This window comes from Anguilla anguilla, chromosome 4 (genome assembly GCF_013347855.1).
Source record: "Anguilla anguilla isolate fAngAng1 chromosome 4, fAngAng1.pri, whole genome shotgun sequence".
In the NCBI taxonomy this organism is placed as follows: Eukaryota; Metazoa; Chordata; class Actinopteri; order Anguilliformes; family Anguillidae; genus Anguilla; species Anguilla anguilla.
This window is the reverse complement of record NC_049204.1, coordinates 14,114,470-14,126,381: the sequence shown is the minus strand read 5'-3', so window position 1 is coordinate 14,126,381 and position 11,912 is coordinate 14,114,470. Positions and strand designations below refer to the sequence as shown.

At 40.1% G+C, this 11,912-nt stretch overlaps 1 protein-coding gene across 2 annotated transcripts; it reads right to left on the bottom strand.

Annotated features, from left to right (window-relative positions):
- Window positions 1-158: 158 nt before the first annotated feature.
- LOC118225159 lies at window positions 159-11,255 on the bottom strand. Of its 2 annotated transcripts, XM_035413221.1 has the most exons (15): window positions 10,532-11,255; window positions 7,011-9,191; window positions 6,264-6,489; window positions 5,952-6,088; window positions 5,498-5,657; window positions 5,134-5,273; window positions 4,438-4,572; window positions 3,203-3,360; window positions 2,840-2,966; window positions 2,420-2,605; window positions 1,880-2,029; window positions 1,375-1,529; window positions 914-1,040; window positions 628-813; window positions 159-432 (listed from the first exon to the last, which is right to left on the bottom strand). In XM_035413221.1, exons 2-13 carry the CDS (start codon window positions 9,133-9,135, stop codon window positions 1,020-1,022), a joined length of 3,720 nt encoding a protein of 1,239 aa, XP_035269112.1. In that variant the 5' UTR covers window positions 9,136-9,191; window positions 10,532-11,255; the 3' UTR covers window positions 159-432; window positions 628-813; window positions 914-1,019. The 2 variants fall into 2 exon arrangements, with proteins under 2 accessions (XP_035269112.1, XP_035269113.1); XM_035413222.1 differs by lacking the exons at window positions 159-432; window positions 628-813; window positions 914-1,040 and having other exon boundaries at window positions 1,452-1,529; window positions 1,880-2,051; window positions 10,743-11,255.
- Window positions 11,256-11,912: the final 657 nt, after the last annotated feature.

The window sequence follows — 11,912 nt, the reverse complement described above, 5'->3', positions numbered from 1 at the left end:
CCATGCAAGTCTTCTATTTTTGCTCAGTTTGCTTATACTTCACCTGAAGCAGAAGCATTCAAAATCTGCCAAGGGATCCAATAACGGAAGAAACTTCTGGGTTGGCGTACACATCACTGTGGCACTCTATTGAACAGTCAACCACTTTGAGAAAGTGCTCTAAGTCTAAGATAGTTTATTCACATGTGAGGATAGGTCACAGTAAGAATGACTGCCACAACATTGCTCCCTGATTTATGAATGAGAACACAGACTCATGTAGGACTCCATTACAGTGTTGACAGTTCTGTTGCTAGCTGTTTGGAGATGTTGATTGAACTACACAAAGACGTATGAGACACCAATTCAAGTCCAAGAAGAGTTAATAATGAAGAAGAAACCAAGGCAGCGATGCATCAAGTGATATAAAACACTTTCATGGAATGGGGGACCCTGAAAAATAGAGATTACATAAATGTTAATACAAAATAAGCACATTAAATTAGACAGACATAGACAGACCCAAAGCCCAAATATTGCCTAATTGCTGAGGCTTATTTTTCAAATGCCCAATGCCTTATGTATGCACTATACTCTATATGCTGAAATGTAAAGATAACAAGTCAAAAAAATGGAGGTACACTCTACCCCTTCCTCTGCAGGTGAATTTGCCTATGTTGTGAAATGCCATTTCCAGCGGGATGTCCTTAGTGTCCCCGAATTGCACAGCCCTCACTGGCAGAGCACTCCTGTCTGCGAGGATTCCCTCATCACTCCTCCAGATGTGATCATTGCTGTCACAGTTGCACAGAAGGCCTGGTTTGTCACACGTACCTGTCACAAACACACACCTTTACAAACAAATGCACGGTATATCTAGAATATAGGCCGTACACGCTATGTTCAGCATATTCAGCTATATTCAGCAGCACACCTGTCATTCCACAAGCGCAGCTCCCACTGTTTCTCTTTGCTCCACCCCAGTCCAGCCTCTTCTGCCCCGCCCAGGACACCCACCAGCCCCAGCCGGACTGCACAAATCATGTGTGCCGACAGTCAAGCTGGATGGAAAACCATTCTGCTGTCAACTATTGCATTGCAATGCAATTTAACGCACATCTAAACCTATGACAAAAAAATTTAAACAGCATATGCAATGTCAGGTTATCAGTAAGTACTATGGCAATAATTCACTTTGGATCCTCCTTTTGAGCCACTATATTTACATGTGCTGTAGAAGAAATCCTTTAAATATGTCAAACAAATATAAATGTTTTAATTCTGATAAGTAAATGGTTTTTATTTTTATTATCTCAGTTTTGTGTTTGATTAAATGGGAAATAAGACCCGTATTTCAGAAGAGCAGCTTCCCCCTTGGCTGTTGCATTTCTTCACCTTGACATGCTGCTGGCAGGAAGCGGAGGCTAGGGCTAGGGCGTGGAGCTGCACCAGGTCCGCCTCGTACCGCAGCTCCCTGCTGTAGCAGCCAGGCTCCTCGCATGGAGAAACACGCACCCGCCCCTCCCCATCGTGACTCACCACCGTGACACCTGTGTGAAAGTAATGCACTTTTGGCACCGCTGCAAACATCTCCACAATGCCACTGTCGCCACCACCAGTCTGTCTGGGGTAACTACATTATTAAAGCACTGTGCTTTTGAATGAAACAGACATTAGGGCTGATGAATTTTGTATATGCTAATTTCAGTTTGTGAACTGTGAAAAACATTTAATGTTCATTTTGGTTATGGTGCCAGCAGCCACTTGGAAACCTTGTTCCTATTTTTATTTATTGTGTTCATATGGTAGAACATAGAACTGCAGGTATGAACAGTGAACTCAGTAGTGGGAAAACTTGTACACAAGTGATGATTTGAAGTTAACGATAACATGGTCTTACCTGTCAAAGGGTCAGAGGTCATGTCACAGTAGACCTCAAACTGGGAAACTCCATGTCCTATCCCATCTGGATCAATGAGGTATCGTCCTGACTGGGTAATGCCAGCCTCTTTCAGAGCAGCACATGACACCAGAACTGGTTCTCTGGACTCTGGACTCAGATACATACCACACTGATTGGGGTCATACTAAGTGATTCACGGTTTATATATGGATTACATAGTTATAGTTATATATAGTTGAAGAACTACACTACATTTTTATCATAGCTGCAGAGGTAAAAGCAAATGATCATATCACGATAATCATAGAATCATAACTACTGCAGGCTATCTATTGGTCATATTAACTGCTTATCATAGGTAGACTGTTATCTGGAGCCTGAGTAATGCACTAATTAGATTGACACATCATTGCAACTCAAATAATGCAGTAAGCTTCACCACCATTTTCATTCATGGATCTGTTTTTCAAATAAACTTTTTTTTCTAGTTATATTGGCTGTGATTGGAGTCATCATTCTTTTGCTTCAGGGTCTTACTGTGCCCTCTGCATTGCAGTGGTCCAATTGTGTGGAACGCCATCTCCATGGGGACATCTCTGGTGTCTCCAAACCGCACCTCCCTCAAAGGAAGTAAGGTCATGTCCGACAGAAAGCCTTCATCAGACCGCCACACCTCGTCATTGGCATCACAGTTGCATGTTGACAATCCAAGGTCACATTCGCCTACAAAGCAGATTTTAATATCTTTGAAGCTGTAAAAGTCACAATGAAGCATCCCTGTTTGTGCAGGCCAAACATTAAAGAGTTTCAAAGTGGCATTTATATGAAATACTCACAAATGCAATTTTGATATTTGTTAAATAAACAGGTATGCAAATAAACATGGCATGCCTTTGCTTGAATGTAAAATGTTACAGTGATCTTTCACTTCCTGATTCATTCAAGGAGTGCAATCACCTCTTTCTCCACAAGCACATCTTCTGCTCCCTGTAGTGGCTCCGCCCCATGAGTCCACCCTACGGCCATCCCAGGAAGTCCACCAACCCCACTGCGCCCCCAGGAAGCGAATGTGTCGGCACTCAACCTGCATAAGCGACAGTAAGTACAGGGATTTCCTCGAAAATACTCTCAGAAGAGGAGGCAGCAGAACTGAAGCTCAGGCCAGTAATAAACTGTATTTATTGCTACTTGCATTGCTAACTGTGCATAATATACATGGTTTGATTTCGTATCTGACAGTTCGCAATGATTACACTACATATACATTGCCCTATAATAATGCACTGCAAAACCACACCAAGTAAGCATGTAGCTACGTACCTTAACATCCTGAGTGCAGGAAAGAGAAGCCTCTATCAGTGCTCTGAGCTGAGGCAGGGATGCATTCTGGTACACAACCTCCCTGGAGTAGCAGCCAGCCTCCTCACATGGCCTGACTCGAGTCCGCGATTCTGAATTGTGACTCACCACCGTCACTCCTTGACACATAGCATAGGGCAATAACAGTCTTACACCAGAAATACTATGCGAGGGATGAAGAGAACTTTATGTTGATACATTTTTTTGAAGTGGTACTTTGTTTTTTTTAATAAGGGATGCACAATAATATTAGAGCCACACCAATATTGGACAATAATAGCTTAAAACAATGTATCAGTATCAGCCCAATTTGACAATTATGGGTGATGTGATGGGATGATGTGATATGGGAGTGTGCCATGGAGGTGATGCATTTGATGTGCTATTGACGCTGTAAATAAAGTGAAAATGTCATGCTCAAAAAGTAGCCTATTCATAGTCATCTGAACCTCTCATTTTTAATATATTTTTAATTAATTTTTTTGCCAGCCAAACTCACAGGAAAAACTATACAGAGATTCAGTAGCCAGGAAAATCTAGATATAGATTTACCTGGCTAATAGTGAAGAAAGTTTGAATGTTTTGTTATACAAATAATATTTTACATTTTCCACCAGCAGTGCATATCTACTGTACTTCTTGAATGTGGAAACTTAATGTCGCACAAATGCAAACTGTGTAGTTTGCATTTGTGCAATAAAGTAAAACAGGGAAGTGTCAGCGTCATTGCGGGAATGCAATAAAAAATTCAAACATGTACACTGTTTAGTCACAGTACTTTTAAAAAGAAATTAGTGCAGTGTACTCACACCATACTGGGTTTCAAACTGAAGAAACTAAAAATACAACAAATCACTAAGACAAGGTTATTATATACCAGTAAAACAAAGTGTCCCGTGGTTGCAGAAGAAAGGGATATAATTTCACAACTGACAGCAAGAGAGGCCACACACGACACGAGTTCAAAAGCAGGAAAGAGGAAGAGTGGTGACAGCACCTGGTATTCATGGATATGGGAATGAAGCACAACTCCAACACTGGGACTACTTTGAGATTAAATCTGGCATTAACTATCCATTACTGGACTGGTACAGTCCAACTACGGCTATAGACCTTAGATAGGTAATCATGTTGTCTACTGGGCAAATACATAACAATATATCAAAAACAATACAAGGTAAATTCATGAGACTTACCAGCCCCTGGTTGAGAGTCCATGTCACAGTAGACAGGGAATGGGTTCTGTTCCTGCCCAGGTCCATCAGGGTCAATAATGTATGTTCCGGACACAAGCACTCCAATGTCTCTCAGCACTGAGCAGGACTGAGCAACTGCATAAAACATAAGCAAGCATGCATGCACACACACGCACACACATATACACACACGTTACTGGTGTGGCATGAATTATGTCCAAGTTGTTAAATCATCACCAGGTGGTAGCTCTGGGAAAACTGGTCTATTCAGTAATAATTTACTACTGAAAGGTAATCTAATTTGTACCTGTAATTAAAGTAACTGAATTATCAAGAACAAATTTTTTAATCACAGGATCTTGTATAATGTGTACATATAGTGACATTTTTGGGAGTGGACGTGTTGGTTTTTTGTTCGATGTGCATGCTGCCCTGCTGAATTACATTGGTGTTTGTGCAGACAGATTTTCTGTGAATGTAATAACCCTTAAGTCGATTTAATACATTTCACAGTATGCTTACAGTAATTGTTATTGTAAGCATACTGTGAAATGTATTACAAAAACTTACAAGCTAATTGCTGCCAGCAAGTTACGTAAAATTATAGAGTATTCCTATTACAGTGTATATTTTCCATTTGCGACAATACCAACATAAACAAAACAAGCTTTTCAAAGGTTTCTTCCTAGACCTCACCTTGGCAGTGAACAGCAGCTCTATCAGCAGTGCTGCAGACTCCTCCCCTTTTAATTTCACATTGGTCCAGTGAGCGCTCATCCCCCCGACACTTAACCAATGACACGGACACTGGAAGGTCATCCATACTCTCTGGCATCCTGAAAGTCCCAGTAGGAATCCAAATTAAACATGACAGACATGTGGTTGAGAGAAGCCTAACATAAAGGATTGGTGTCTCAAAAACTGCTCAATGGTCACCTTTTCTGTTCTCAGTGATTTCGATTAGTAAAATGAGGACAATGTAATTCTGACATATAACCACAGGGGACGTCATTTTCTTCAATATGATCAAGAGATCAGAGAGTAACAGTTGTTGAGTTACCTTGCGGCCACAGCATTTCCCATGAACCCAAGCTGGCGACAGGCCACTGTTGCCTCATTGTTTCCCCAATGCTTAGCACAAACTCCTCCTTGGACCCCCTCAATATCCACTACAACACGCCCTCCAAATTGGTTCCTGCCTCCACTTAGTTGTAAATGCCCTGTGAAAGTGAAAAATACTTCAATAAACCAAATAAAACTGATACAAAATTTAAATGAATTAAATTTCACACAACCATCACGAGTTGCATGCAATAAAAACTGTTTAAATATCACATAACCAACTTTCATTGGACTCTGTATATTAGCTTACAGGGAAAATAATCTCTGTTTTAGATAAAGTAAACCTTTGCAGCTTTTAGATGCACTCCAATCCTATTAACAAACTACTGTAAATTACATTATTTTTGAAATCTCGGTCTATGATTCCTCATTGGAGTATCTGTGTGACGTACCTGAACCTGCAGGGGATTTAACGGTCTGAAAGTGGGCGGAGAACCCATCCAGCTCCACTGAGGAGTCCGATTTCATCTGGACAGTCAAAATATTGGACGAAGACCTGAGAGGCGGTGGCAATTCTGAACCACAAAACCTGACAGAGACCAAACAAGACAGACTGTCATTTCAATTAAATGTATTGGTCCTATACAGTCCAGTGATTTTGTTATGATCCAGTTATTTGAGGGGTGCATACTCCATCTGTGTGGAGTTCAATGAATATTGCCTTTCTAATTAAATGGGGGATTGGGCAGGTGTGTGCTACTTACCTGCCAATCTCCTGTTTCTCTGATATTCTTCCATCAAATACAATGATATGGTCATACTGGCAGCCCCTTTGCTCCTCCAAAACCATGGAGAGGAAGTTTAGCTGGACAAGGTGACCTTGCTGGACGAAGATCACCCAGGTACAGTCCATTTCGCTGGGGTAGGCATGAGGAAACCCTGGGCTCTGAAAATCCCCGTACTCTTCATCCAGAAAACCTCCGCAGTTCACTGGATAAACATACAAACTATTAGTCCTCTCTAAATGAAATCAGCTCAGTTGAGCTAAGTTCAGCTTGAGCTAGTTCAAAGTCGATTGAAAATCATCTGCCAGGCAGAACAATGACAAAAACAAACTAATGATAAGAGAAATCACTTCTGAACAAGGTGCTTTAGAATGTGAAATGCTACAGTGACCTCTGCACTTCTTTATCTTAATAAATTCCCCTGAAGAAGAGGGTACAAGTATGGGTCAACATCTGGAATATTCCATTTAACATTAGCAAATGCAAAGCTTTAAATGTGAATTGGAAAGCATTGCAAAAGGACAGTGTCAACCATTATCACTGTAGGAACACTGATGATGACTTTTATAACAACCCCCTAATCTTCAAAGTAAGCACAGGCAAACTCAAGTGGGATTTGACTGAAGGTTTATAAAATATTTTACATTATAAAAGAGCAGCAACCCAACAATCCCATAGAACATATTTTAATTTCATATTTCATATGTGTAAAACAGAACAACTTACTTGTGGTTGTTGCTTCAGATGTTTCTTGAATTCCAGGGGTTAAATTCAACTGAGGTGATGTCCCTGTGGTGACCATTACTACATTTGTAGTCATTAAAGAATCATTGTGCTGTTTAGTTGTAGTTTGAGGTACATTGCCACTGTTTTCCACTATGAAGCGATCTAACAACCAGTCAGTTCCAGTATTTTCAGCGGTATGCATTGTGCCCTTGGAATATGGCTCTGTCATAGGTAATGTGGGTGTGGGAGAATGTGTCCCATGATCCTGGACTGGGGAAACAGTTGAGGAAATTAAATCTTCATTGGTAATAGTTGCATAATGATGGATAGAGGTTGCCTCCTGTGTTTTATCAAGCTGTAAAGGTATGTCCGTAACATTGGGGGTTGAGTTCTGGGTGCTATATGGAGAGGCCTCCTTTGATTGCATGTGCTCTTCTAACAATTGTATTACAGTAACACATGAACCATTTCGTGTTACTTTTCCCTCGCCACAAGGGTGGTTTAAAGATGCAGTTGGTCCAGTCGAAAAGTTTCCAGTTTTGTAATCAAGACCTTCAGGAGTTTCAGAATAATCACTTATCTGCTCGTTGTCGATACTCAGATTTAAAAATGTTGGAACTGCAGTGGCGTGCACCAGGGATAGCCCCTTCTGAACATGCGTAATACTTGCATTAACTTTATATGTGGACCCCACTTCATTAAAGACTCTCTGGATATCAGTACTCAGCTCATCCACAGTCATCTGCTGATGTTCATACCTCTGACCCTCTAACTGGGAGACAAATGGCACTGATTCCTTAGACTTGTTCACAGGTGATGCTGAGAAGTTATGTGCATTTTCATATGCGGTTAGCATAGTAATTGATGGAGTAGAGTTCCTGTCCACAGATGCAGTTTCAACATTTCTTCCTGTTATGATGGACTCTGGAGAGTTAATGGATGAAGCTGAGATTGTAGAATGGAATTCACGAGTGCCATTTGTATTACCCCTTGTGCTTTTTCCAGTGCTTTTAGATTCATCAGCATTTTCCATGCTTTCCGAGTCCTGTGACTCTGAATTGAGTTCATCTACTATGTGACCACTGGGGATACTGCTCAAGTGAAACGATGCAGCAGTGATCCTGCTTGTGGGCTCATGGTTCTCATCTAATCTTTCTTCAGGGAGTGCTTCAACTATGCCAACAGCCGATGTGTGAATTACATCAAGAACTTCAGTAAATGTCTGAGTGGTAGGTACTGGAATAACTTCAAAAGAGTTTGATAGCTGATATGCTGTGACTGTGTTAGATTGGATATCACTGTTTGTCTTTGATGACGTACCACTCAATAAAAATGTAGAGACTAGAGGAGGATCTAATATCTCAAAAGACCCTGGACTGCCACCTGATACACTTGTTGAAGGAAAGATAACCGGGGATTCTGGACTTTTTATCAGTGATATTGTTGAGCCCAATTTGTTATTTGTTCCACTGGAAGTCTTGTATTCATCTTTAGCGGTGTCTAGCTGCAAAACCACCGAGAGAGGAATACCGAGCATTTGTCCATCTATGTTTGAGTCTGATTCCCGGTCTGGATAATTCTTGATGTTGGAAGGTCCCCCATTCCTTCCGGTTAATTCATTAGATAATGAAGAACTCTCAATTTCATGTCCAGATGGGTATGTCATATAATCCTGCTTGCCACTTATAGATGTTGCAACAGGAGCACTGTGTTCAGTAGGTCCCATGCTTTGCCCTCCCTGAAACACTTGAGTTGTTTTGCCGTGCTCTGTAGGTCTAGCCCCAAAAAATAGATCCCCAACATTCCCAAAAGGTCCATTTCCTCCGGCCTCAAGACTGGGCAGACCTGGAGACTCCGCTCTCTGGTGCACTGCACAATTATTGTCCATTTTGTAGCAGAATACATCCCACTTCTCCAGCAGGTCTTTCCTGACACCATAGGAGATGATTCCAGTCTGGTTCTGCCCACAGTTCCAGTTCAGATGCACCCGGGGATAAGCAACCTCCGCCTCTGAGATCCAGCTGGCCCGGCACTCCTCCATCCCACCCTCATTTGCTGCAAGCAGCTGCTTCCTATCAGCTATACTAGCACCAAAATCTCGCTCACAGGCCAACCTGGCCTCCATGTAGGTAAGGCTGTACCTACTGTTACGGTCGTAATGAAAAACGCCTGCCACACGTCCTGCCAAGAAACAGAGTGTTTATATATTCCTTCTAAATGATTTGATTTGAAATGATCATTATGAAGATTTGCACATTTCTCACATTTTCCACAAACTAATCAGTATGTGTGTTCTACATCGAGATGGAGAAGCCCTGTCAATCACATGGCTTGTTCTGTCAAATGTATTTGTTTTTTTATAATCAATTTTAACATCATTGCATAATGTGCAAAGAGAAAAAGAGGAGAAAAAACATGTACAGTATCCGCCCTCCAACATGTTTGGGACAAAGATGTATATATTTTTCCTGATTTGGCTCTGTACTCCACAAGTTTAGATTTGTAATCAAACAATTCACACGACTGAAGTGCAGATTCTTAGCTTTTATTAAAGGGCACCTTTTATACACGTGTCTTTTTCCCAAACATTATGGAGGGCACTGTATCACTATTTCATCTCATGGTTGAATGTCATGTTCCATTTAATTTCCCAAGCTTTCAATGCACTAGTGCAGTACTCTGCAAATAGTTAATATCAAAGAATTAATTATGAATTAATTATGATACAGTAAAACAAAAAGAAAGGTGTTTAAAACAGCCATAGCGTGATCAATAAACGGACATTGTACCGGGCAGTTTCTCAGACAAACTGCGTAAAAGCTGGAGTTCTAAATCGTGCACTTAGAAAATTATAATAAAAGAACGGAGAAACCGTCAGGTTTTGATGCAGCAAGTTTTTTTTTCTGTCTTTTTCAGCCAATCTGAAAATTAGATTGGAGTGTTTCCATAGTAGCTCTATTACTTTCGTTCTAGATAAATACTAGTTCCGCAGCAAAAGCGTGGGGATTTCCCCAATTTGGTCTTGCAGATATGTAATATTTGTTCATTTGATAATAATTATAGTGCTCGTATTGCCCAAAAGCCTATTCATTGACAACTTTGCCATTGACATCTGTGTTTTTGATGCTTTTTTCCTACAATAGCCAGCTCTCAGGGGGCGATTCTATACTACCATCTAGATACGCAATCGGTTAAATCATGTTTTGGGATGCCACTGCATCTGTCTGCAAAACAAATAAAAAGTTAATAATATTCAATCGATCCATCTGACCTGTGTGAAATTAGTCAAATCTTTCCTTAGAAACGAGCAATCTAGGGCACCATAGCAGCATATCTTAAATTACAGGCTTTAGCTAACGTGAATTTTGGTTAATATGAAAAACAATCTCGATCATTATAAGTGAAAATAAATAAATGTAATTGGAAAGTCTTTGGAGCTTTTATTTACAACAACTTCGCTTTGGAAAAAAAAAGTTCATTTTAAAAGTCTGCATTAATCATAAGAGCATGCTGTAGCTTACATGTCCAAAAGCCTTGATAGATCCGTAAGATAAAAGAAAAGTAAATTTTAAAAGTCTGCATTAATCATAAGTGCATGTAGCTTATATGTCCAAAAGCGTTGATAGATCCGTAAGATAAAATGCGCAAATGAATAAATTGATAGTTAAACATTTAAACGGTTAGCGTCATGCTTAAGCAATGTAAGTTATTTAAACAATAGGACATACTTACGACGGAGGTAATGCTCACAGCTTAAAAGTTCACAAAAAGTTGTACGTATGAAATAAATTATTATAAACTTCAGCAACATTTCAGTTCCCTTTTCTGTTTTGTGCATAATATTAAAATCGGTTGGCAGGCTACAAAATGTGATAGTAAAATGCTGAGGTCTTGGGAATCTTGTAATCTTGGCTACAGAAAAGGTTTCACGTCCGGTTACCTCCCATTGCCCTCAAATTTAAGGGCATGAAAGTCCCTCAATATACCACTAGACTTAGAATCACCTTACTCGATACAAAAAGTTAATTTGATTAAGATATATAGTGGTACGGTACGACATTAATACCCACATTCTCTATACTCAAGCGAGCCTCTGGAATATTATTGTTTGGGGAAAGTTTTGGTCTTCGGTATATGATAATGATACATTGTCTGTTTTGTGGATAGAGACCAGCACATATTATCGGGTGTGTTTAAGTCTTTCCCCTCTAAACCTTCATGTTTTGCCTGCATCGTATTCCCTAGATTTTTAGTGTAGTTTATCCGAAATAATGCACGTACCACAATCTGAAAATGGCTATATAAATAAAAAAGCGGTATATATATCATGCTAATAGTATTGTAGAAACCACAGTAGCAAACATACGGTGAAACACATTAGAAGCAGTAATAATCATAAATAATCATAAATGAAATGAAAGTATTTAACAGTTAATTTGGTGCTGTATAAATTACAGTACCATAACTTCAGGTTTGAAACAGAGTAAAATGCTTATTGGGAACTCAGCTGACAGCAATTCACTATAACCTGCAGAACTCTAACTGTACTATAACTTATACAACATACACTATGTTACCAAAAGTATGTGGACACCCCCTTGGTCCGAGGCTATTTTCTTGGTTTGGGCTACACCCCTTAGTTACACTGCAGGCAAATCCTAATGCTACAGCATGCAATCAAATTCTGGAGAATTCTGTTTCTCCAAGTTTGAGGAAGACCCTTTCCTGTCTCAGAGCAACAATGCTCCCAGGGATACAGTGAAACTCCATATTAATGCCCATAATTTTGGATGATGGTGGATGTCAGGTGTCCACATACTTTAGGCCATGTAGTGCAACTGTAATTTATACAGTTTTAACTTTTAATAGTGTTCTGTGTCTGTCGTTTGAAACTCGTGGAGA

Coding starts and splice junctions, on each gene's coding strand:
- LOC118225159 (XM_035413221.1), bottom strand. CDS start 9,135: ATGGAGGCCAGGTTGGCCTGTGAGCGAGATTTTGGTGCTAGTATAGCT. Junction 2,967..3,202: donor CCTGCACTCAGGATGTTAAG/GTACGTAGCTAC, acceptor TCGCTTATGCAG/GTTGAGTGCCGACACATTCG. Junction 2,606..2,839: donor ATGTGCTTGTGGAGAAAGAG/GTGATTGCACTC, acceptor TCTGCTTTGTAG/GCGAATGTGACCTTGGATTG.